The 25,793-nt window shown below is 48.5% G+C and overlaps 1 protein-coding gene across 1 annotated transcript in view; it reads left to right on the top strand.

Moving 5' to 3' along the window:
* Nucleotides 1-24,929, top strand: part of RBM28 (RNA binding motif protein 28) — a 27,295-nt gene extending 2,366 nt beyond the window's left edge. The window contains exons 2-19 of the mRNA XM_042469953.1: nucleotides 821-976; nucleotides 1,644-1,738; nucleotides 2,127-2,202; nucleotides 3,227-3,319; nucleotides 4,419-4,493; nucleotides 5,140-5,281; nucleotides 5,577-5,731; nucleotides 6,727-6,808; nucleotides 10,531-10,640; nucleotides 13,077-13,150; nucleotides 14,245-14,380; nucleotides 15,877-15,941; nucleotides 17,469-17,627; nucleotides 19,090-19,224; nucleotides 20,166-20,240; nucleotides 21,620-21,969; nucleotides 23,793-23,892; nucleotides 24,021-24,929. Of these exons, the coding sequence (XP_042325887.1) occupies nucleotides 821-976; nucleotides 1,644-1,738; nucleotides 2,127-2,202; nucleotides 3,227-3,319; nucleotides 4,419-4,493; nucleotides 5,140-5,281; nucleotides 5,577-5,731; nucleotides 6,727-6,808; nucleotides 10,531-10,640; nucleotides 13,077-13,150; nucleotides 14,245-14,380; nucleotides 15,877-15,941; nucleotides 17,469-17,627; nucleotides 19,090-19,224; nucleotides 20,166-20,240; nucleotides 21,620-21,969; nucleotides 23,793-23,892; nucleotides 24,021-24,161 (2,219 nt within the window). The 3' untranslated portion in view covers nucleotides 24,162-24,929. The remainder of the gene's footprint in view (nucleotides 1-820; nucleotides 977-1,643; nucleotides 1,739-2,126; nucleotides 2,203-3,226; nucleotides 3,320-4,418; nucleotides 4,494-5,139; nucleotides 5,282-5,576; nucleotides 5,732-6,726; nucleotides 6,809-10,530; nucleotides 10,641-13,076; nucleotides 13,151-14,244; nucleotides 14,381-15,876; nucleotides 15,942-17,468; nucleotides 17,628-19,089; nucleotides 19,225-20,165; nucleotides 20,241-21,619; nucleotides 21,970-23,792; nucleotides 23,893-24,020) is intronic.
* Nucleotides 24,930-25,793: the final 864 nt, after the last annotated feature.

The raw sequence follows: 25,793 nt of genomic DNA, 5'->3' as shown, positions 1-25,793 counted from the left end.
TATTATTATTATTATTATTATTATTATTATTATTATTATTATTATTATTATTATTATTATTCTGGGATCACATCCCAGTGAATCATAGAATCATAGAGTTAAAAGAGACCACGAGGGCCATCCAGGCCAACCCCGCCATGCAGGAAGTTACAATCAAAGCATCCCTGACAGATGGCCATCCAGCCATCTAAATGTATCCTGTATTTTGTCCATAAAACACCAGAGCGCCATAGGCAACAAGGATTCTTCCATTGACATCCCGCCTGTAGGATTTCCTAGCAAGAGTTGTCTCTGTATAGACGAAATCACATCCTGGCACTCTGAATGTGAACTGTCCCCTCGAAATTCCACGCTTGGCACCACTGACGTGGTTCAGAGAAGTCCTGCTTTATCTGCTGGCCTGTCCCAAAATAGAGGAAAGATCCATTCCTTTGCTGCTGTTGAACCAACCCAGTAACAGAGCAGAAGAGGATCTTTTGAGATTTTTAGCTTTACCACAGATAATCATAATCAACTTTAGGGAAGTTCAGGTTCACTTTTTCCTGTTAAGGTCAGGTAGCCAGGTATAAGCAGATGCTATCATGCTGTGAAGGAATCTCCTCCAAATGTTCTCTGTGTGAACACTTAAGGTGTTTTGGACAATTCTGGTTACCCTGCCTAAAATAGGCGACAAAAAGGTTGTTTATTCTTCAGCTGCAGGTTGGGTGGAAAGGGCTGGCTTTTCTCATCTTGCTTCTGATGATATATAATAGTAATTTAAAATAATCATAATTTGGGTGAGTTGCTAATCTTTGCTTGTTGCTTGAAATCTCTCTGATAGGCAGCGAGACTTGTCGTGGGTTTGGGTTTGTCACTTTCTCCTTGTCGGAGGATGCTCAGAGAGCCATCCAGGAGATCACCACTTTTGAGAACCGCAAGATCAGCGTGACTCTTGCCAATCCAAAGCCAAGGCAGAAAGGGAAGAAGAAGAAAGCAGGTAAGTGCCCAGAAAGATAACTTTCATGCCGTGTTTTGTTATTTCCTCTGGATGTCCTTTGCCTAGAAGATGAATTCAGATTTCCTGAAGATTTGTTGACATTTACATTTATTGGCATCTCATAAAGAGTGAGATGGCAATTGTTCACCTCATTTACTGAGACAAGCTGAAGAAGCAGTGTTTTTGAACTGTTAGGAGTTAAATTGGAGGCACAGTGAGCACATAAACAGTCAACTCCCTACTGTCAGAAGACTCTGGTTGTGGAGCAAACTACCCAGTGATGTAGTGTGATTTCCTTCTGGGTGGGCTTTCAAAGTACTTATGTGGGATAAAATGCCTGAGGTACTATGATAAAGATGGAAGGTACAGTGGCACTCATGCCCTGCTGGTGGAGCTAGATGGCCTCTTTTGCATAAGCAAAAGACTAGAGTTCACAGCCCTTTGTCCTGGTTATGACGGCCAGTCATTCTTGACCTTAGCTTTGTTTATGCGTTTATCAGTTTTGCCTGTCTGTGTTGGCAAAGCACAAAGCATCCAGGCCTGCCCCAAATTGACATTTGTTCCAGATATGTATCAGGCCTGGTGATGCTGCTTTGGTTGTATTATTTGTATGTTGTTGCCTCCTCTTTGCCCCTTCTGATTTGCTCTTGTGGATCTTTGGTTTCAGATTCTTCTGAAGGTCCTCAGGAAGCCCAGAAGCCACCAAAGAAAAAAGGACCCTCAAAGAAGGCCAGGCTGATCATTCGCAATCTGAGTTTCAAGGTAAGAGTGTTCTGTTTCTAAGCTATCCACACCATGGAGCCCCCTCTCTGTCTTGTCTGTGTGTGCGCGCGCGCATGATGGAATGGGGCCATTTCAGTGGGCTGACAGAATTAAAGTATCTGTCTTCAAGATTCCTTTTGCTTTTCACTTTGTGTGTTGCCATGTTGTTTATTTGTTGGTTATAATGGAGATTAAAGTTCAGGGGTCAAATTGAACACCTAGGATGGGCTTTGAGATTCCCCGTTGGAGAGAACCGTGAGCTCACAGAACAGAACTCCAGCCAGCTCTGTTCAGGGTTCTTCAAAAGACTTCGATCTCTGGGCGGTACTTGCTGGTTTCATTCTGTTGACATACCTTCTACCATTGGTGTTCTTTCTGCTGTCCTTAGTGCACAGAAGAGGACCTGAAGAGCATCTTTGCTCCATTCAGCACTGTACTGGATGTAACCCTACCCAGAAAACCAGGTATGGCTGGCTAGAGCAGGGTTTGGGGCAATGACAAGACCATCAGTGTGAGGAGTCAAAATGGCTATGTGTCCCCTCCTATATCAGAAGGAGTATGCATCTGGATGTCAGTTGCTGGGAAGTGCAAGATGGAGGGTGAGGTTGCGTTCCTGTCCTGCTGGGCCTGGTCTTTCATTGGGGCAGGAGTGGGCAGCTGTGGAAGGCTAGGGGGCTGGACCCTACCCTTGCTGCACCTGCCCCCAAATGACCTGTAGGGGACATACATGGAGGGTATTCTCACCATGGTTTTGGTCCTTCCTTGGTCATTTAGGCCCAGCAGAAGGCTTTTTTAAACAACAGGAAGCAAACAGTAGCCACGTCTTGTTCACGTCTTCTGTAGAAAAGACCTCTAATGGACATAAACTGGTCTAAGAGTGTCGCAAAATGTGGCTTTTTTTTTTAACAACAGAATGTATTTGGGAGCTAAAACTTTTGGGGGGAAGAAAACTTTTTTTCAACCCTGGGGGACCTTCAGTCTGCACTTTGCCCACCCCTACATGAGAACAGCCGGTTGGCCAGTGTGGGCACAGAAAGCTGGACTGGATAGGCCTTTGATCCAATGCAATGTCCCTCTTTTTATGTGATGCCCCTGGAGAATAAACCTGGAATCCCAAGACATTTTGAGCCTCATGCTGGCTGAGGAATTGCTGGGTGGCTGTTCACAGATCCCTATATTTCCTGTTGGAACTTTAAATTCTGAAAACTGGAGAGAAGAGACCTGCTCTTGTTGACATGATGGACTGTTGGAGGCAAATAGAGGGCTCCTGCTCAGGCCCAAGTCGGTTGTCTCTCTTGTCTTGTCTTGCTCTACAAACTGGCAGGCAGGCCAGACATGGCAGGGGATGAGAAGCTGGTGTTCCAATGCATTCATAAGCAATCCTTTTGAAAGACACTGGGCTTCAGATGGATTCTGATTTTCTTCTCCTGGTTGTGCAACACTAGCATTGGTAACTTTTGATTTTCTGAGGGTGGTCTTTTCTTTCAGATGGAAAGATGCGAGGCTTTGCCTTTGTCCAGTTCAAAAATATCCTGGAAGCAGGGAAGGCTCTGAAGGGAATGAACATGAAGGAGATCAAAGGTGAGTTTGGAGGTTGTTGTTGTTGTTGTTGTTATTATTATTATTATTATTATTATTATTATTATTGGAATGGGGGGCTGAATAGTTGGCCCTTGGTGATCCTCTGGCCTTGCTGATTTTGGTTTGAAACCTCTTTCTTCATGTTGGTGATGCTTGGAGGTGAAGGTGCAGCACCTTGACAGGCCCTGGCTTAGGCATTTTGCTTCAGGCAAAGGTTTGCTGGACTACTAAGGGACATCTACATACTTGAGACTTGTTTCTAGCATCATGAAATTCCTGTTTTGGGGGTGTATTTGTTTTTTGAAGCTCTCAGTTTCTAAAGCTGCCCAAGTGAGCTTTAAAGTCTTTAGTATTAGAAGGAGCCCCCTCTTCTTTGTCTATGCTTGCCTGAGAGTTGAGGTCTGTGGGAGGGGGCAGTACATTTTGGGGGGATGTAGGAAGGGCATCTTCTCTGCTGTGGCACCCTAATTGTGGGGGCCCCATTGGCTCTGATGTTGGCATCATTGCCATGTGCTGAAATGTAGTCGTTAAAGCCTTTGGAGCATTGTGGTTTCATCCAGATCTCTGCGGGGAGATGGCTGCAAAGTGTTTACAAACTGGGACATGGTTCTGTATGTTTTTCAAATTGTTTAAACTGTTTTTATTGTAAAATTAGATTTCCACCCTGAAATATGGTGGGGGAGGTGTGTGTGTTGTATATAAAATAATATAGTCATGAACATAATAATAATAATAATAATAATAATAATAATAATAATAATAATAATAATGTTTATTTATAAACCGCTTTTCCCAGGATCTAAGCGGTGTACAGTATAAAGGTAAATACAATACAAAACAAATGACATATTAAAAATACACATCAATACCCATTAATTCCACAAATATTGGCTAAAAACATTCAACATTATTAAAATCGCAATGATAAATAAACCTGAGGGCTTTGAACCTGTCCTAAGCTAGGCTGGGTGGCCCAGTAGGATTTCATATGCTCAGACATTCTGTGTGTCTCCTGGCCCCGGTTTCTCCACACACAAACACCCATGGCTTACATATCAGGGGGCCATGTCCGGTCTCAGAGCTTCCCATTGTTTTCCAGAGCGCCCAGTGGCTGTGGACTGGGCTGTGGCCCGGGAGAAGTACCAAGCGATGCAGGCTGTGGCCTCTCCTGCTGGTGAGTCTTCTTGGGAGAGGAGTCCCTTTCCACTTGGCATTCTTCAAGAGACAGTGTGGGGCCCAGACTAGGAGGGCCCATTGCAGGCCTGGGTGGTGGTGGGTGCAGGGAGGCCTCATCCTGTCAGCAGAGCCACTGGCTGAGTGGTTGAAGAGGAAGGCTCAGAAAGTGAGCATAAAGCCAAAGTAAGGTAGAGCCCTGCTGAAGAAAATGTCTGGTGAGCCTCAGACAAAGTTGCAAGCTCTTAGAGATTTTGGGTTATCAAACCCCGTCCAAAGCATTCTGAGCCAAGGTCTCTTTGACCCTCTTGCCATGTTTCATTGTAAAGAGATACTGGCTAGAACACCCATGTGAGATTCACAACACCCAACCCCAAAGGGATGGGAAACCTGTCCAGCTTTAGTTTGGTAATTGTGGGCCCTGTTACCTGAGACTTTGTGAATGCTTCGTTGTCACTTCAGATGCCTTGTTGCTGTCTTGTGTGGGCCATTTGGCACCATCCTTGGGCCTGAAAGGTGGCCTTGTCACTTTGAGAGGGCCAGGTTATTTGGGGGAGCTGGAGAATTGGGAGGCAAGGGCTTCCCTGGAGTGCAAGAAAGCCAGGCAGAGGCATCTCCATCTCGTATTTACTTGTGATTGTTGCCAGGGGTGCCAGAGAAGAAACTCAGCAAAGCCCCGCAGGAGGACACCGGTGATGGAGGTGGTGGTGAGGAGGAGGAGGAGGAGGAGGAGGAGGTGGAGGAAGAAGAAGAAAGTATGGTGTCTGCTAAACCAGTGAAGAGGGGCAGGTATGTAGCAAGGAGGACATGCAGTGGGCGGACTGTCTGGCCAGAAAACAAGTTTGCTTCTGACAGGCAGAAGATTTGTGCCTCTGTGTGGTTGGTATGAAAGTGTGGCTCAAGCCACACTTCCTGCCACAAAAAGGCCATGACCTGCTCTGGGCAAATGGCCAGCTGCAAAGGTGGGCCTGACCTCCCTGCCAAACCAAGCAGGTGCCTCTGGCAAGGGTCATAAGCGGGGCTATCCTGGCCTCCTCACACACAGAAAGACACTTGTCTGCTGCTGATCACTCTCTGCTTGCAGGTACTTTGAGAAACACATCCCGCCTGTGGAGAGCGAGGAAGAGGAAGACAAGGCAAAGCTCTCTAGGGAATCCGAGGATGAGAGCTCTGGGGAAGATGCAGGAGACAATGAGGAGGAAGAGGAAGAAGATGGTGGCTCTGAGGAGGAAGGAGAAGGTGGGGTTTCTCTTTTCTGAGGAGCCAGGCATTTGTCCAGGAGTGGGGTGGCGTGCCGTTTTTCACTTTAAAAGCTGCGGCCTCAAAAGATCAGAAGAGCCATGCTGTCCTGGCCAAAACTGACTTTAATTTTGTGGCACCCTTTTGCCACATGGCAAAACTGGCAGGCCCACCAGAAGAGCTACATCTCTTCTGTTTGCCCTCCTGCAGATGATGTTCAGGGATAGATTGCCTCTAGACTTGGAGGTTGTGATGTGTTCCCACTGTTCATTGCTCATGACAAACCTCTTTTCCATTTTTGTCAAGCCATCTCATTTAGTAAACCCCCCCCCCCCCCCCCCCCCAAATATATAGCGGTTGACATGTTCTGGCCTAAAACTGGGCTGTTGTGAGAGGAAAAGATGAGTTAACATCTGAGCCTCATCTTGACAGCAGTCCTTTGGCCTTGATCAAGCCCCATTTCTTAGCTTTGGCATTTAGACATAGGATACTCTGTGCCTGATCTTGAAAACTAAGCTTGGTCAGCCATGGCTAGGGCTTGGATGGGAGATCTTCAATGAATACCATTGAAATTTAGCTGGAGGCTATAATTCAGAGGAAGGAACAGGCAAAGCCACCTCTGAGGATTCCTTGCCTGAGAAACCCCTGTGAAATTCATGGGGTCTCTGTAAGTCGACAGGCAACTTGAATCAAAACTGGGGAGAAAGGCGAGATATGGATTCCTTAAATAAATAAATTAAACTTGAAGGCCCAGATACACACAAGACACACCAGTTGCGTAATATCCATTTTGACTGGTAGCAGTGGATCTGCTGGGCCTTAGAGAGAGAGAGGTGTGAATCCTATTATTAATCCCAAGCATAGGAACACACATGCAGACACACATTGCTACCGCACCAAGTGCCGCTGGTGTATTGTTCACAAAGACATTGTCTTCAGATTAAAGGTCCTTCATACTCTGGTGAATTGTCCCTCCCGCTTCCTTCCTGTTTCAGATGATGAAGCCCCATCAAAGCAGAAGAAGGGCCAGAAAAAGCTCCCCTCAGATGTCGGCGAAGGGAGGACGGTCTTCATCAGGTGGGTTTTAGGCTCCAGTTCATGCTGAGGGCTCAGCAGAGTCCCAGGAAGGAAAGGTGATGGACTTGTCCAGATGGACAGTTTATACTGGATCCCCTCTTCCCAGGCTCACTGCACCCTGTTTTACATAGCAAAAGGCCAAAACCCCAAATTGGTACAGCCTGTCTTCGTGACATCCTCACCTAATTCAGGGCTTCTTCCTCTTCACCCACATTTAAATAACTCACTGTTTGCAGCAGGTTTCCAGCTCTTTGCAGTGAAAATGTTGCTATTACTATTATAACAGTGGCTGCCTTCACTTGCAGTCCCTCTGCGCTGCCTGAAGCTGCTGCTGCAGGTGTGAAGCACTCTGAGGTCAGAATGAGGTGCCCAGCATTGATAACCTGGCTGGGTGCCTTGGTCTGACCTCAATAGCAGGCCGGGCAGTGAATGTGGACTATGTAACCTGCAGCAAAAGAGCAGGTATGGGGGGAATTTGGGGAGAACCCGGGGCCAGAATCCTCCAGGGACACGCTGGAGTATTCTGGGAAGCAGATTGCCCAGTTTCCATTCTCTCAAGAATTGAATGCCAACCCAGTCAGAGCAGTGGTCCGACGCATGTGCAGAGCACATTCCCTTGGTTTGGCTCATGTGTGGAATCTCTTTTCTCTCATTGAATTCCCCTGCAGTGAAATGTCTTAATTTTTTCTCAGATTTTAAAAAACGTTTCTAGTTTTTTATTCTTCTTTGTTGTAATGTCATATTCAACTTACAGCAACCTTATGGATGAGAGACCTCTAAGAGATTGTCCAGTAAAAGAAAGAAAGAAGACCCTCTGTCCATAAGAGCCCCCTGCTCAGGTCTTGCAAGCTCAGGGCAGCAGCTGTGGCTCCCTTGATGGATGCAATCCACTTGTCTGTCAGGCAGTCTCCCCCTTTTTCCTTCTGCCTTCTCAAGCATAACTGTCTTTTCTAGGGAGTCCTTTCTTCTCATCATATGTCTAAAGTAGGACAGTCGAGTCGTCTTGGCTTCTAAGGAGAGTCCAGGCCTGATCTGTTCTCACCCATTTGTTGGTCTTTTTAGCTGCCCACTGTATCCAGAGAACTCTCCTCCAGCACTTCATCTCAGATGAGTTGGTTCTCTTCCTATCCACTTTCTTCACTCTCCAGCTTTCCCAGCCATATGTGGAAATACCATGGCATGGATTGTTACAGGAATCTCAGGAACCAAGACTTTCTCTCTCTAAGCCACAGGTCTGACGAAGCAGGATGACAAGAGGACCCAGAAAATGTGCTGAGCATTCAAAGTTCATTCCAATTGCCAGCAAAGGAAAAATGTCCCCAGTGGAATTAAAAGTTCCAAAAACGGAGGCCCCGAGCAGAACAAAATGGCTATTTTTATAGTAATTCAAACAAAGAAGCTTCTTCAGCATATTCTGTTGGCTGGTTCAAAGTTCAAAACATACAACTTTCTTGCAGTCAGGGCAAAGATACCTGCATACATTAAAATATCATTTAAGCCACATTCCATACCCTCCTGGCTTTTAGCCCCCCTTAGCCTTCATCAGAGATGCCTCCTTATCATGAGTTATGTCTCCCAACCAGCACCAGGCGCCAGAGAACTCCAGGGTCCTTCACTTAAGGTCAGCCTGTGCCTTTTACTGCTTTACTCTACTCTCTGTTTACATTTTCCAGGCCTCAATTCAAACTGCACAATTCTATTGACCAAACTGACTCCATCTTTCTACAAGTCTATTGCAGCTGAAATTCCATCTACCTCAGATGATCCTGACTTTGATATTCAGGGACAGGTTTTTACGCTTCAGGAACTTATCTCTAGTTCCTTCATGGCTGCCTTTCCAAGCCTTAGTTTTACACTCATTTCTTGACTACAGTCTCCATTGTGATGAATGATTGAGACAAGGGGAAGGAAATCTTGGACTATCTCAGCCTCTTCATAGTCTAACGTTTTTAAAACAATCTGCGATCATTATTTTTGTATTCTTAATATCCAACAGTAACCCGAGTTTTACCCTTTCTTCATTGACTTTCCTCACTAGCCATTCCGTGTCTTTGTTACTGTCTGCCAGATGCTATCATCCGCATATCTTAAATTGTTGATGTCCCTTCCTCCAATTTTCATGCTTCCTTTCTCAGAGTCTAGGTCTGCTTTACGTATGATATTTTCAGTGTGCAAGTTTAACCGAGAGTGTGATGAAATGCAGCCTTGCCTGACCTCTTGCCAAACGGAAACCATTCGATTTCCCCATATTCTGTCCTGACTGCAGCCTCTCGTCCTGAGTGTAGGTCATATATCAGGATGATCGAATGTTGTGGTACACCTGTTTTTATTTCATAATCTATTAGTTTTTCATGATGTAAAGTACAGGTTGATTTTCTGGCTCCTCATAAGAAGCCTGTGTTTTACCAGCAGCAGTGCCATCCTCAGCATAACCTCTTGCTCCATAAGAGCATGCAACCCCACGGCCTCAGAAGTGTACTGCCCTGCTGGGTAAACTATTGCTGATTTGCAAATACAGGAGAGTCTTGAGTATCCGACATAAACGGGCCGACTGACAGTTGGATAGCTGAAAATGTTGGATAATCCGAGGCTCAGTGTCCTCAATGGCAGTGCGCACGCACCCGCACCGCCATTGAGGACAAAAGTCCCTCGCCTCCATTCCCTCCCTCCCTGCTTACCTTAGTCCTTGGATGCAGCCTCATCGAAGAGGCCTGGGTGCCCGGCCCTGGCCTGTCCTCCGTGGCCACAGAGGACAAGCCAGGCCGAGCACCCAGGCCTCCTTTCCTGGGCCTTTCCTCCCCTCGAACGGACTCCTGAGAGTCCATTTGGGGAGAGGAAAGAGAAGCGGGGAGGGAGAGGCCTCGGCGTGGGCCCAGATCTCTCTTTCCCAGGCCTTCCCTCTCCCTCAATGGGTTCCCTGGCCAGTCCTCCTCTTCCCGGACCTCTCCTTTACTCCAAAGAGCTCTTCAGAGTCCTTTGAGGGAAGGGAAGGGAGGCAGGGCAGGAGAGGACTCAGGGAAGGTAAGTAGGGAACGAGGGAGGGAAGGGGGAGGGGAGGGGAGACGAGGGGCGTTGGATAATCCAGAGTGTCAGTTAACCGGGACTCTACTGTACCACATTGACAATGACAACGTTTCTTCCTCGTCTCCCTGAGACCAGGAAGATGCCAGCTGTCAGCTGGTGATGCCTGCTTCCTCCTCTGAGCACAATTCCAGCGGCTACAAGCTTTGCAAGAAAAGAGACCCCTCTCCAAACAGGGTCATTGGGCAGCATCTATTGTATATAGAAGGGCAAGGCATTATATAATTCTAGCAAATATTCTCAGTGTCTTCAGAGAGTGGCTTAATGTAACTTTCTTTTCTTAACACAAACATTACAATCAGGCATTCCACTTAAAAAAACACCCTGCCAGAAGGCCTAAGGCGAATCTGGGATGTTGCATGGTTCTTGCTTTTCATGAACAAACTTAGAAAGAGAGTCAGCTTTTCTGGAGCGTATCTTTTGGCCGTGTTTCTCTTTTGATTTCCCCTCCCCAGCTGGCTTGATGTAACCCATTGCTCTGGCTACAAGTGTGAGTCCCACAATTGATGGGTTATAGTCCCAAAGGTCTCCCAGTCCCAGGGGGCACTTTTGGTGCTCACAGGCTGCAAGGAGTCTTGGTCCAGCCGTGTTTGAGTTGCCTTCCTTCCCATTCACGTATCCTTTGCTTCCCTCTCCTCCAGGAACCTGTCCTTCGATACAGAAGAGGAAGAACTGGGAGAGCTGCTGCAGCAATTTGGAGACCTCAAGTATGTGCGGATTGTGATGCACCACGACACAGAGCACTCCAAAGGTGAAGCAGATGGCAGGAGAGTTGGGTGAAAGGAGGGGACCTGTGTGTGTGTGTGTGTGTGTGTGTGTGTGTGTGTGTGTGTGTACTGTGACCCAGCATGACCTTACATGGGAACCTAGAATGGGAAGGGACCCTATCATAGAATCATAGAGTTGGAAGAGACCACTAGGGCCCTGATCCAGTCCAACCCCCTTCTGCCATGCAAGAAATCCAAATCAAAGCATCCCTGACAGATGGCCATCCAGCCTCTGCTTAAAGACCTCCAAGGAAGGAGACTCCACTATAATCTCAGAGGAAGGAGCATGTTCCACTGTCGAACAGCCCTTACTCTCAGGAAGTTCCTCCTAATGTTCAGGTGGAATCTCTTTTCCTGTAGCTTGCATCCATTGTTCCGGGTCCTGTTCTCTGGAGCAGCAGAAAACAAGCTTGCTCCCTCCTCAATGTGACATCCTTTCAAATATTTAAACAGGGCTATCATATCACCTCTTAACCTTCTTTTCTCCAGGCTAAACATCCCCAGCTCCCTAAGTCGTTCCTCATAGGGCATGGTTTCCAGACCCTTCACCATTTTAGTCTCCCTCCTTTGGACACGCTCCAGTTTCTCAATGTCCTTTCTGAATTGTGGTGCCCAGAACTGGACACAATATTCTAGGTGGGGCCTGACCAGAGCAGAATACAGTGGCACTATTTCTTCTCTTGATCTAGACACTATACTTCTATTGATGCAGCCTAAAATAGCATTGGCCTTTTTAGCTGCCGCATCACACTGTTCACTCATGTTCAACTTATGGTCTACTTGGACTCCTAGATCCCTTTCACACGTAGTTTCATTCAGCCAGGTGTCCCCCATAATCCTATATCTGTGCATTTCATTTTTCCGCCCTAAGTGCAATACCTTACATTTCTCCGTGTTGAATTTCATTTTGTTAGCTTTGGCCCAGCTTTCTAGTCTATTCAGCTCATTTTGAATCTTGATCCTGTCCTCTGGAGTATTAGCTATTCCCCCTAATTTGGTGTCATCTCAAATTTGATAAGTATGTTCCCAATTCTGTCATCCAGGTCATTGATAAAGATGTTGAATAGCACTGGGCCCAGGACAGAGCCCCACCGGACACCCCACTGGTCACTTCTCTCCAGGATGAAAAGGAGCCATGGCTGAGCACCCTTTGGCTTCGGCCGGTCAACCATGTAACAGTTACTTTGTCTAGCCCACATTTTAGAAGCTTGTTTGCAAGAATGTCATGGGAAACCTTGTCAAAGGCCTTACTGAAATCAAGATATACTACATCCACAGCATTCCCTTCATCTACCAAACTGGTCATTTTATCAAAGAAAGAGATTAGGTTTGTCTGGCATGACTTCTTTCTCTGAAACCCATGTTGACTTTTCAGACCCTGGGGCACACCTAGTCCAACCTTTTCTGCCAGAGCAGGAGTCCATGGCTAAAGTGTCTCTTGGCACATGGCCACCTGAGGTTTTTTTAAAGGGCAGTGTAGTAAGTTTGGGAGGTCTGGATTCAATCCCTCATGATTTGACCACATGCAGGTCACGGAGAGACCTGTTTGTGGGCCAACCTTGCAGTGTTGTAGGGAGAAACAGTCAGACTTAACAGTGGCCCTTTGCATCCCACTGTTCCACTCACTGTATGGAGGGCAGCAACCAGAAATGCTCAGGAGCTCAGTAGTAGTACCCCAAAGCTGCCTACTTTGGAGTGTCATCTTGTTGGAGCTCCCAGGCATTGGTGTCATGAGAAACCAGCTCCGGTGAGAATCAAACTCTTTCCCTCTTGAGCATCCTTAGACCTGTCTATTGACAGAGAGAGAGAGAGAGACTTAATCAGGGAAATGCCAGGCCCCAAGATGGAAGTGGTCACATACAGTATATGTATTTTCCATCCTAACCATAAGCTCCTTGTTCCATTCTCAAACAGCCAGTACAAGTCCCATGCCAAAGCAACCTCTGCCAGGGTACATGGGGATGTCATGGCATAGCCTCTCATTTTTTCTGTCTGCACTATTCTGAGTTTAAATAAAATCATTGAAATACTTGATTAATTAAAATACTTTGTTGTACTCCATTGTATATAATGGGACTTGAGCATCCATGGATTTTGGTATCCATGGGGGGGGGTGATCCAAACCCCAGTGGATACAGGGGCCCACTGTATTAATGTATTCAGCAACCTGACAAGTTGAAACCAGTTCAGTTTAAAATATGTGCAGATGTGGATTAAATCAACTGGGCACAAAATAATAGGATCCATGTTGTGCTTGGTGCCAGAATGATAACCAACATATGCTGCCGCTGCCACCACCCTGCAGCCAAGCTTTTCCATCTGGGAGTATAATGTCTGCATTCTCTCTTTGAAATATATTCACTGCCACACTGTGGTTTCTGTTCAATAACTCTGCACGTTTCCCTCCTCCTCCCCTCCAGGTTGTGCCTTTGCCCAGTTCAAGACCCAGGAAGATGCCCAGAAATGCCTCCAGACGGCTCAAGATGAGAGTGAGGTGAAAACCCTTTGGGCAAGTGTGGGGCTGGAAGGAGGATGGGTGCTCCCTATAGTGAATGCGGACCCCTTCCACCAGCTAGATGGGTTCTAGAGTCATTATCAGCATCATGGCCAAATGTTAACAACTGTCCGGAGGTATAAGAGACTATTTTGTACTTGGTAAGCAGTGGTTTAGTGGTTAAGGTGCCAATTTGGAAGATCAGAAGGTTGGCATTTCGAGGCCCAGATGTCACGTGATAGGGTGAACTCCTGTCACTAGACCCAGCTTATGCCAACCTAGCAGTTCAAAGGCATGCCGATGCAAATAGATAGATAGGTACCACTTCTGTGGAAAGGTAAGTGTTCAGTGTTCAGTGAAATCATTCTGGCCCCATGACCACCAGAGTAGTCCTTGGACAATGCTGGCTCTTCAGCTTAGAAATGGAGATGAGCACCAGCCCCTACAATCAGTTACAACGAGACATTCACATCAAGGGACTATCTTTACCTTAAAACCCTTCTAGTTGGTTTAGGCCTTAGCTTGGCAGTTCAAGGCTAGAGAGGCAGAAAAGAGCAGACTATAGGGGTAAATCTTCTAGTGAATACCTTGATTGTTCTGTTCTCATTTCTTGTGTGTTTCTGTTGCTTTTGATTGCATCTGTCCTGTATAAACCCACCAGCAGATTCATTTTCCAGTAGCCTTGCTCTGGATTGTGCCCCGTCCCCATCCATTGGGCTTTTTATCCAGCTGTACGGTGATGGAGTGTCAGTCAGGGGGGAGTCTGGGTAGAATTAGTTGCTCAGAGGCCTGACTCTACCACTTGCTATGAGGTGATGGTAGAGCATGTCAACTAATGCAATGTTGTGATATTTACCATTGTTGTAGACTACCTGCTACATCTATTTGCCATTAGGCCAGTTTGGCAATGATGGATGTCAACTTTCAATTTAAGCCTTAAGGACACCAGGAACTGCAGCCAGTTTCAGCCTAGAACACACACTCTCAGCTTCATTGGGACACACCACATGTGTGCATACACACCTGGCAGGGGGATGTACTTCATTTCCATCCATCTGTCTGTCTTTGTCAGCTTGTTTTCTCCACCCTGGCAGGGTGGTGGGCTGTACTTGGAGAACCGCCGGCTTCGGGTCGACCTTGCAGTCAGCCGTGAGGAAGCCCAGCAGCTGCGGAGCAAGAAGACGAAGAAACTCACTGGCACCCGGAACCTGTACCTGGCACGGGAAGGCTGTGAGTGGATCATGCAGGAGGGAACTGGTCAGGGGCTGGAACAGGGCCTCCGAGAATGTGGTAGGAATGGGGCCGTGGGGCAGGAATGAAGGTGGGGATGGACCAAGGGCAGAGCTGCCTGTCCTCTGACTGTCTGTGGAAGTCATGGACAACTTGTCTTGACCCCAGGCTTGCAGAGACAGCTGTCCTGTTGCCTTGGCCTCCCCATTGCACCTTGTTGCCTGTGTGTCTAGCATGGGAAGGGAAACACAATGCTCAGGATTAATGCTGTGAGCAGTAGTGGAAGGGTCAACAGTTTTGGAAGGGAGAACTCATTCTCTCAGTGTGCCTTGGGCTCTGCTTGGTTCTCTGGATATAACTAGCTCTGCATAGAGTCATCCTAGGGTTGGAAGGTACGCCAACAGCCATCCATTCCAACCCTCTGCCATGCAGGAAGACACAGGGAAAGCACTTCTGAGAGATGCTCATCCAATTTCTGATGTCCTCTTTGGACTTAATTCATTCCATTCTCAAACAGCTCTGAGCATCAAGAAGTTCCTCCTAAACCTATTTTCTTATTATTTGAATCCATTGATTCATGTTCTCTTTTTGGGAGCAGCAGAAAACAAACTGGCTCCATCTCCAACATGACATCCCTTCAGGTATTTAAAGAATGCTTGTTGCCTTCCTGCCTGGAGCATCCGTGAGAGCAACTTGTGGGGTTTTCCCCAGTGGCTCAATGTGAGGTTCTCACAACCAGGGACGTGTCACACTGGGAGGCCCTCTTGTGCCAAAGGCCATACTGGCCTATGGATTCTTCAGCACTGCTTGCTTGTTCTCTCTGCCTGTCTCTGTTTTGCATGGTTTTGCATATTCTCCTGTCAAAGGGTTCAGCTAAGGAGAAGCCTCTCCCCTTTGAAATTAGTGCCTCCAATTTCCCCGTGGAGAGGGAAACCAAGGGTTGGCCCATGCCTTTGGCGGCACTCAGAACACAGCCCTGTTCTTATTTCTTTACTGGCATGTGCTCTGCTATTCAATTCTAGAATTCTCTGATAAGCTGGCAAACAAGAATGAAAAGAGGCAAACGGAGGTGGCAAGCAGGGCCTGCTTAGTTTTGGCTCATTTATCTGTCTCTGGCAGCCCCTGGAAGACTCACCTGGCACCAACTCTCACATCTCTCCAGCTAAATAATTAAAAAAACCCCATTTTTTATGCCCAGGCCTTTGACATGTTTATTAGCCCAGCTTTAGTTATATTGGTTTACTTTGCCTTTCTGCTTCAGCAAATTTGGGACCATATATTGTCTCCTCTGTTTAAAGCAGCAAAGGGTGGGCAGTTTCGTGGGTCCAGAAGGTGGCAAGTGAGCTTCCTGTAGAGCAGGGGTGAAGGGGATGGAGCCCCTCAAAGCCACCTGAGGCCTCACCTGCCTGCTGTAAAATGTACTTCCAGCTTTGAGAATCCCAAAACTCTTCTTGCCTATTCAGGCACCATTTAATGCTCTACTTTTCTCTTTGCAGTAATCCGTGCTGGCACAAAGGCTGCGGAGGGCATAAGTGCTGCCGACTTGGCCAAGCGGGCACGGGTGAGTCAGGAGACATCTGGGTGTATTTGGGGCTAGTCTGAGCCTCAGGGCTGTAAGCCAGCAAAGGGAGCTCTTCTGTCCAAGTGTGTGTTTTGCCTGTCTCCCTGGATTAGACCCAGAAGGGTCTCCCAAGTCCCTCTTCTCTACTCTGAATGGCTGGCCGAATGCCCCATTGGGAATGCCAGTCCCCAGCAGAGCAGGAGAGTGGCTCTGTCCTCCCTCTTGTGTCCTCAGCAGCAGGTGGTGTTGGAGATTATGTGGCCTCTGGTCCTGTAGGAAGCACGCAGGTGTGTTGACCATGCAGCCGCCATTAATCCTCTTTTGAAAACCCCATCAGTAAGCACTTCCACACAAATAAGATATGGAATCCCCTCTGTGAGATGGATTCCATATCTTATCTGTGTAGAGGTGCTTGCTTTAATCTCTCCTGCATCCCTCTCCATCTGTCTCAATCCCCCCATGGGGTCCTTCATATTAGCAGGTGGCAGAGGTGGGGAGACCTCTACTTGCATGTTGTCGTGCACCATGTGGTATTTTGTGCTCAGCGTTTGGGAACAGCATATGAGCGTATTGCCACTTGCCTTGTGTTGCATCCAGCACTGGATTCTGATGAAGAGGTTTGGAAAAGTTGGCCCAGTGTCACCTCTAAGGAATTGCCATTCCTTTTCTTCAACACAAAAGAGGTCAAGTCCAGCAAGTGATGTAGCCTCTTTTTCCTCGTTTGTGTCTGCTTTTCTGGCTCTGGGTCCTTGAAATCTGGCCAGTGGCAGATGGAGAGCCAGGCCCTCTCAACCTAGTTAGCCATGCCGCATCTCCACAGTTGGTTGGTGGGGGTACAAGGACTGGGGAGACCTGTGAATTCCTAGAGGAAAGACCTTCCATGGCCTGAGGGGTGTCTGGATGAAGGGGTTATTCAATTGGTCAGGGTGGTCTGTGTAGTGTGAATTCAACCCCTGCTTGGTCCCTTCCTCATTTGACTGGCACTTGAGACAAAGGAAGGACGCCAGTCCCTTTCCCAAAGCTGTGCCAGGGTAGATAGCTGGAGGGCAAAGGAGAATGAGCTTTCCTTTGCCAACCATGGGAATCTCTTGCTGGGGTGCTGTGAAAGCATGAGTGAGGCTCTGTAGCCACTCTTTTCTATCAGTGAGGATGGCAACTGTCATTTTGTGGACTTCCTCTTGTGCTGGCAGGGGTTTGGATTAGATGACCCTTGGGGACATCTTCTCATACCCATGATGCTACAGCCCCTTCCATTCCATCCACAGAGACAAAATTAGTCCTGCTCCCATGTTAAGCTGTGATTGGTTTTAGTCCTTGCTTGGCTGTAGTTTTAAGTAAAACCTTGAAAGGAAGAGCTAAGGCTGAGTGTGTGAGAAGTACTGTCCATGTGCCAGGTGCAAGTGGCGTTTAAAGGCCTAGTCTTCTGTGGGCCAAGTCTCTCAGGGGTTAACAGACATGGATACCAGGCATCTCTGCCATCTCTATGCCCTGGAAAAACTCACCCACATACCTATCTCCCTCTTTTAGTTTGAGGACCTGAAGCGACAGAAGCTGAAGGACCAGAACATTTTTGTGTCCCGGACGAGGCTCTGTGTCCACAACCTGCCCAAGAGCGTCGATGATGCCCGCCTCAGGAAATTGATGCTACAAGCGATGGGCAGCGCCCGTGGAATACGGATCAAGGAGGTGAATTTTGACTTGGCCCTGGGCTGTCCCTGGGTGCAGGAGGAAGGGAGGAGGGCTGTTCTCTTTGAGTTTGGTGCCAGGCCTGTGGTTTTCCATCTCTGCCACTTCCTCCATGAAAGTTTGAAAGCTGCACAAAGTGGCTGCAGCAAGAGTGGCAAACTAAAGTTAGCAGGTCCCAGTCTTAAGGCCAAGGAAGGAAGCCCACTCTCAAGGGGAGGGACGGGATTCTCTGGACATTGTTGCTTTCCCCTGTGAGGCATCCTTAACCTCCAGCCCTGGCCAAAATATGGATCACTTTTTCTTTTCATCTCTTGTCCTGGGATCACTTCTGTTCTGCTTCTGTCTTCCAGAAACAAAGAGGTGGATATGAAGTTGAAGGCTTTCATGGCTGGCATCCATCATTTTTTGTGGGTTTTTCTGGCCTATATGGCCATGTTCTATAAGAGTTTATTCCTGATGTTTCGCCAGCATCTGTGGCTGGCATCTTCAGAGATGCTGGCGAAACGTCAGGAATAAACTCTTATCGAACATGGCCACATAGACCAAAAAACTCACAAAAAACTAAAGAGGTGGATAGTTTGGGCTGGTTGGCAAAAATGAGAAAGTGAAATTGGGGTGGGAATGCCCAGGGAAGGTTGGCCTGAAAAGATTGAACAGAACCCTAGTGTGTCCTGTCCTGCAACACACACATACACCCTGCCTGGGCACTGAAGGTGTTGCTCACCTTCTGCCGTTTCCACACAGGAGCAATTTCCTCCCTGTGGCAGGCAGCCTCAAAGCCTAGAGATGCCGCTCTTTTCACAGAGTTGGTTGTGATTCACAGATATCTCTCTTTCAGTGGTCCTGCAGGGGCCATGATGGGAGCAGTGCCCCTGGCTGGAATCTCTCCTGTGGGTTTCCTGGTGCTACTGATTCCCTTTGGGGAATCTGGTATTTGTGCAGAGTTGGACAAGCAGAGCTAATATATATGCAGCTCTGGAGGGTAGGATGGAATAAGAAACACAGCTTTCATTCTTGCAGCATGGCTGCAGCTCCTCTTCCTTAAGACAGTGACACACTATGGATCCCTGGCCTTCATGGCTGAGTTGACATTTGACCTGATGGCAGCTGGAGGATTGAGGAGAGATGGGGCGACCCCTTAGTGGCTCTGGGGACCTCGTGTTCTTCTGCTGGGGGGGGGGGGGTCTCAGTCAGTTCAGTGTGTTGGGGGGAAATGAACCTTCCACCTCCCCTGTCCCACTTTGAAATAACAGCTGGGATGGGCATGCTCAATTTTTGTTCTGGCTGTAGCAAAATGAACACCGGGGTGGAGGGGAAGATTGCCATTTATCCCATGGGCAACATGCACCCCACTCTGTCCTAGAAGTAGTTCTTGAAGCCCCAACCTTCTGGCATTGCCTTCAGCAGGCAGGCCCACTTGTGAGCTCCTGATGTGACCCTCTTTCCCTCCCTCCCTCTGCAGTGCCGGGTGATGCGGGACCGGAAGGGCCAGGGACAGTCTCTGGGCTACGCCTTCGTGGAGTTCCAGGAGCACGAGCATGCGCTGACTGCCCTGCGCCACATGAACAACAACCCTGAGATCTTTGGGGACCAGAAGGTGGGTCCAGCAGCATTTCAGATGTGTGGGACCAAGGCCAGCGCAGTGGGAGGTTGGGCCCTTCTGCTGCTGCTATTCATCTCATTGTCTCAGGGAGGAGGACGGCCCTCCTTGCTCCTCAAGAGGAGTAGAGAGCTAGCTTCTCATCCAGTAGGCTCTGGTTTTAATAGGAAGCTTCTCCAGTGATACTCAAGTCTGAGAAAGGAACCTTCTGGAGGGAGGACCAGGTAGAGCACAGTGCCAGGGATTGAGAGGGAATAGAGACAGCCATCTTCAGATATCCAAGGAACACTATGTAGTAGATGGAGCAATTTTCTTTTCTGCTGCCCCAGAGGTTGGGACCTGAACTCCAGTGGATTCAAATCACAAGAAAGGAGATTCCAGCAAAATATAAGGGACAGCACCCTGACTCTTAAGAACAGTTTGACAGTGGAATGAGTCTCCTCCTTTGGGGTTCATTAAATGGAGCTTGGATGGGTCATCTCTTAGGAGTGCTTTAATGGGATTTTTGCCTGAGCATTTTGAGGTTGTGGCCTTTGCATTATTTTTCAGCTCTGTCATTATGTGAAATAGGTTGCCCTCACCTCAGCCCTTTCCTAGCAGTTCTGTTGGGCACCAGCTTCCTGGGGGAAATGCTGGGCATCCCACATCTCTGGGGCAGACACTGTTTCCTCTCCCCCAGAGTGGAGAAATGGATTTCGTTTTTCCACTGTGCTGATGTAAGAGGGATGCTCTTGGTGGCAGAGGCCAGCTGTGGATGTCAAGGGGATCTGGCTGGGGCCCTCGAACACACACTGCTCCCTGGTCTGTTGCCCTGAGATAGAGCTGGGCACCTTTGATTGAGAGTTCCTGCATGGCATGGGGTGGACTGGATGGCCTTGTGATCTCTTTCTACTTATGATTCTACTTGGTGACACTGTGCTTTCCTGTTTGCACCCCAGCGACCCATTGTGGAGTTCTCTCTGGAGGATCGTCGGAAGCTGAAGCTGAAGGAGCAGCGAGCGCAACGCAGCCTGGTAAGAAGAGGAGGGTATTGGGATGGTAGCTCTCCCTCCTTGGTGCTTGCTTGCATTGCTCAGGGACTGGTCATCAGTGGGCAAGTCAGTCTGGACTGGGTTGGTGTGTGGGTAGGAAGGCTCATTCCTTTGCAGCTCTACTGGGAGACTCCTGGGGTTTTTTGGGCAGTCTTCTCTCAGCTACACCATGAGTGAGGGATCTGGCTGTTTCTAGTGAGCACTCCACAGGGGCCTTGGGGAAAGTGAGGTATTTTTTGGGGTGTTGTTTGCCAAAGCTGTGAGGAAAGAGCAGCTCTTGACCCATTGACAGAGCTAAGTTCGCCCATTGCTCAGACTCTCTGGATTCAGGCAGGTGTAGAAAGCGTTGCCTGAAATGTTCCAATATTTTAAAAAGCAAAGTGCCAGCCCTTGTCTCCACAGAGATGAGGCTGAATCTTCTACCCGCCACCATGTCTGCTGCCAGGAACCTCCCTCCAGCCAGGGAAAAGTTGCGCATTTCCCCACATTGCCTCCTGATCCACCTTCTCTGGTGACATGAGGCCAGTGGTGGGAAAGGTGTTTTTTTTACTAAAAATGTCCCCCATGCCCTCAAAGGAGGAGGGAGAACATGTTTTGGCAGAGGCAGACCCAGAAGAGCTCTTTTTCCCAGTGAGGAAGTAAACTGGTTCAAAACTGGTTTGAAAAAGGCTTGTCCTGGGCCTGAAAAGCTTTAAGAGATGACAGAACTGCCCCTCCCTTATGGCCCTTATTGAGCCAGAATGGTCTAGTGGTTTGAGTGTTGAATTACAACGCTGCAGACCAGGGTTTGAATCCAGGCTTGTTTAAGGAGGCTCACTAGGTGACTTTTGGCAAGTCACAAGCTCTCAGCCTCAGGGGAAGGCTATGGCTAACCTCCTCTGAACAAATCATGCCAAGAAAACTTCATCATATGGCCTTAGGGTCATCTTAAGTCGGAAACAATCTGAAGGCACACAACAACAAACATGGACCTTGGTGGGGAAAAAGTGGAAACCTAATGAAGGTATCGGAGCTTAGTCCTGGAGGGTTTGTGTCCCATGGGAGGCCTGTGCAGTGCTGCAACCCTTGGTCATTGCCAAGCCCTTCATGTACATTTCTTGATCCAGAAGATGCACCCCAAAAGATACTTGTACCTCATCTGAGTTTACGTTGCTGATCCTAAAGCATACTCGGGCCCAGGGGCCTTTGCAGTGGTCCAGCTGGGGGTGTGCATGGGTGGGGTGCCCTTCCATGTTCCCTGCCTCTGCTGGGCCTTAGGATAGTTGCTCTTCTTCTTCTTCTTCTTCTTCTTACTATTATTAACCTTTATTTATATAGCGCTGTAAATTTACACTCTGATGTGGCTCTCCTCTCTTGGGCAGCAAAAGCTGAGGCAGAAACAGGTTGCTGGACGGCCCATGTCTAGCGCCAGTGAGCCTGGCCCCCCGAAAAACACAACGCCAGGGGTGAAGGGACGGAAAAGACCCCCAAAGAAAAAAGAAGATGGCAAGGCGCCTCTGGAACCCAGGGACCCTCCCAGCGCAACAGAGAAGAAGAATTCAGCTCTGCTGAAACCCAACAATACTTCAGGAAAGCCCCTTCCACCAGAAGGATCTGCCATTCCCTGGTCGGGGTTCCAGACACAGGCTGAGGTGGAGCAGGTGGAGCTGCCGGACGGCAAGAAGCGGCGGAAGGTTCTGGCTCTGCCTTCCCACCGTGGGCCCAAGATCAGGTAAGGGGCACTCAGAGGAGCACCTCCTCTCCCAGAGTTTTACCATGGAGGAAGGGGGTCTCTTGGGCAGAGAGATGTGGGAAATGCCATAATGCTCTTTCTACCTCCCCCTTGAATTCTGCGCAAACACAAAGCATCTGCCTCCCCCCCACGCGCACACCTGTCTCTCTTGCCTTGGTTTCTGTTTGTCTTCCTCCTTCCTAGACAAATTTACGCTTCAGCAGAGGGTTTGGTTTGGTGGTCTTTGGAGACCCTCCCCACCCTACACAAAGATGGGGAAGTTTCATGGAGAAATACCACAATGGTTACGTTTAAAATAAAGTACATTAATTCCATTATGTGATATCTATGTTTCACCTTCACCTAGGACTCGTTGGCTTCCAAAAGTTAAAACAGATAAAGCTAAAAGTTCATATACACCAAATTTTAAAATATTAGGACTAAGTATACTAACTGTAGCAATTTCAAAGCAACAAGATTAAAAAATAAAAGCAGCAAATCTGGACATAATGGGGCAAGATCTGCTGCTTCCTTTTGCAGGAGGCACCGATTTCATGCTGTTCAGCTTCCCTTCCTTGTCTCCTCTGTTCAGTGATCTCCATAATTTCCTTCCCTTTCTCAGGTTGTACTCTCTGCCAGCATGGTACAGTGTTTTGAGCATTGGCCTATGACCCTGAAGGCCAGGGTTCAAATCCCCACTTAGCCATGGAAAGCCACTGGGTGCCCTTGGGCAAGGAGTCACACACTCTCGGCCTCAGAGGAAGGCAATGGCAAACCCCCTCTGAACAAACCTTGCCAAGAAAACCCTCTGATAGATTCATCTTAGAGCAGCTAAAAATTGGAAAGGACTTGAAGGCACACAACAGCAACAATTCTCTGACAGATACAAGAGAGAGAGAGAAATCCTGGGATAGCCACCGCAAATTCAAAATGCAATAGTACAATCATTTTTGTCATATGAAACCCAGGCACAATCTGGGGAGAACCAAGCCCCCCTGCCAAATTCTGAAAAAGCCTTACTTTAAAATGTTGCTCCTTGTGGGTTGAGGAATTTATTTTGGGATAAATGCCTGTCTGTATTGGTCAGTATGTATTGGGCTTCATATAAGAAAGTGGTTAATTTAATTTCCTGAGTGCATTGGTCCTGATCTTGAGATCTGCAATGGTTTCTTCCTGCCAACTGTTCCCTGGTTCTGTTCTTGCCTTGCTGCAGGGATGAGCATAGCCTTCCTTTCTCCAATACTAATACTATTTGTGAAGTCAAAGGCTCTCATGGCCAGCATCCATAGTTGCTTGTGGATTTTTCAGGCTCTGTGGCCATGTTCTAGAAGAATTTATTCCTGACGTTTCGCCAGCATCTGTGGCTGGCATCTTCAGAGAAATACTATTTATTTCTTACCCGCCCCTCACCATGGATCGAGGCAAGGAACAACAACAATTAAGAACGCTCCCCTGCCCCCAGACAGCTTTTCTTCTGCCCTCGCCTGTGACAGTTCACACACACACACCTTACTACTTTCCTTTGCAATACAAAGTCTATAGTCAGAGGGGTGTAGCATCTGCATTCTGTACTGTGTCCAGCCCATGGAGAGTGTGGTGTTTTCCCCGAGTAAGAAAAGGGGGAATTTGAAACCATCTGCCTGCTGAGGTGGATAGAAAGGCCATAGTGGGCTGGTGGGTTCTTATGGATGGGAGCAGCCCATCCGGGACCATGCCTCTTTGGCTTCTGTAGCAGGAGGGTTTGTCTTGGAAGCTAGTGCCAGGACAGAGCAGAACATTGGCATTGCAACCTTTGTGGCTCATGGTGGCATCTCTCCTGGCAGGAGGCGTGACAAGGGCAAGGTGAAGCTGCCCCCTGCAAAGAAGTCAGCAGCCCCCAGCAGACCTCAGAGGCAGGAGAAGCTCCTGCATGAGCCCAAGCAGGTGAGTTGGCTGGAGGAGCCCGAAAAAGACCCTAGAAGCCAGGCGGTTCTCCTCCGGCCACAGCCCTGGTCTGTGCCCTTGCCCTCTCTGTTCTGGCGCAGGGGCTGACATGGCCATTTCCTCTGCAGGTGCCCAAGAAGAAGCGGCAGGCAGGACGCAACCAGTCCGAGGCCCGCTTTGAGCAGCTGGTGGAGCAGTACAAGCGCAAGATCCTGGGCGGCGGGCCGAATGCCTTGCCAGCCAAGAGGGGCAAATGGTTTGAGAGCTGAGTGGCTCCTCTGGAGGAGGGGCACAGACTCGGGGCACTGAGCCCAGAAACTGGCAAAAGCCCCTCTTCCTCCTCCGGCTGCTTGGACTGCTGGACTGGGCAAGACTTGCGGGAGCAGCAAAGAAAAAGGCCGGCTGGGCACTTTCCACGGAAAACTATCCCTGTGCCGCATCGGCACCCAAAGTCCTTTGAGAGCTGCAGGAGAAGCCAAGAGAGGCCACCTTTAGAAGGGCCTGGAGCAAAGAGGGGCTCTTTTTGGACTGGCATGTCAGCAGAGCAAGAGGCTGTTGGGCCAGTGGAGGCTGGTGTGGAGCCAGTCTGACCCAGTGGGTCAGAGCCTCATTGGCACAAAGGAGGAAGGACGCCCCGTCCTCTGCTCTGAGTCCACTTGTGTGTCTCCTTTCTGGGGGGCTGCCCTTCAGTCGGAGGAGTAGGAACAGAGGAGCCCTTTTGGGTTGGGCTCTCTGGCTTCTTTGTAGCCCCCTCCCCACTTGAACAGAAGAGAGGAGAAGGGGCCGAAGGAAACTATTTGCCAGAGGAGACTCCTCAGGTTTGTCCCTTGAATGGCTAAAAGCATTTTTAATAAATAAATCCGAGTGTATTTTTCAAGATCAGGGCAGTGGAGTGAGGTGGTTCAGTTTGTACATTTCATGCCCAGGGCAGGGATCTGGGAGCCAGTGCAGTGTAATCCTGTCTCAATAGGACTCTGGGAGCAGGGAAGGCTGTGGCAAATGCCCTCTGAATAAACCTTGCCATGAAAAAGCCATGATAAGTTTGCCTTGGGCTCTCTGTAAGTCAGAAATTACTAGAAAGCACACAACAAGGAGTAATCTGAGTAATCTCCTTGCAAGTAGTTGTGGGCCTCACTAAGGGGAGATGTGGGAGAGAGGCGTGAGAGTGACAGCTGGGCATGGGAGTGCAACCTGGCAGTAGTAGTGGTAGTTCTCTTGTGTGTGTGCATGTAGGATGGGGAATACTTGACACAGCAGTGCTGCCTGCAATGAGGACCTTGGGGTTACTGTTGAAGCACAGGTTCCAAGTCTAGAGGAGTCATAGCCGCACTGTATTCTGCACCAGTCAGGCCTCATTTGGGACACCCAGAAGGGTTCGGGTAGGACTTGGTGGGGCCTAGAAAACCATCCCTTCACCAAGAGTAGGCTGCACCCTGGAGGAGGGTTACGGTGCTTCAGTGGCCAAAAGCCAAGTGGTCAGCACAAGGACTCTGGCCTGGTCTTTTCTCTGACACCCTCTCCTGACCCCCCACAAATTTGGCAGCTGGAAAAGAGGTTTGATCTTCACCTCTTCACAAACCAGTTTCTCTGCCTTCAAACTAAGGTCAATTATAGCATCCTAAGAGTTGGAGGGGACCCCAGAGGTCATTGAGTCCAGCCGCTCCTCAGTGCATGATCTCCAGCTAGAGCAATGGTTGCCAAACTTTGGTCCTCCAGGTATTTTGGACTCCCAGAATTCATGGCTGTTGGCCAAGATAGTTGGAGCGTCTGAGAATTGGAGTCCAAAACACTTGGAGGACCAAAGTTTGGGGACAACTGAGCCAGAGCATCCTCAACAAGTATCTGCCCAGCCTCTCCAGAGACAGCTTAGAGCAGAGGTCCCCAACTGGGCTCCTTAAGGG

The sequence above is a fragment of the Sceloporus undulatus genome, chromosome 5 (assembly GCF_019175285.1).
Source record: "Sceloporus undulatus isolate JIND9_A2432 ecotype Alabama chromosome 5, SceUnd_v1.1, whole genome shotgun sequence".
In the NCBI taxonomy this organism is placed as follows: Eukaryota; Metazoa; Chordata; class Lepidosauria; order Squamata; family Phrynosomatidae; genus Sceloporus; species Sceloporus undulatus.
Note: the sequence above shows the minus strand (reverse complement) of the source record. Positions and strands in the feature narration are given on the sequence as shown.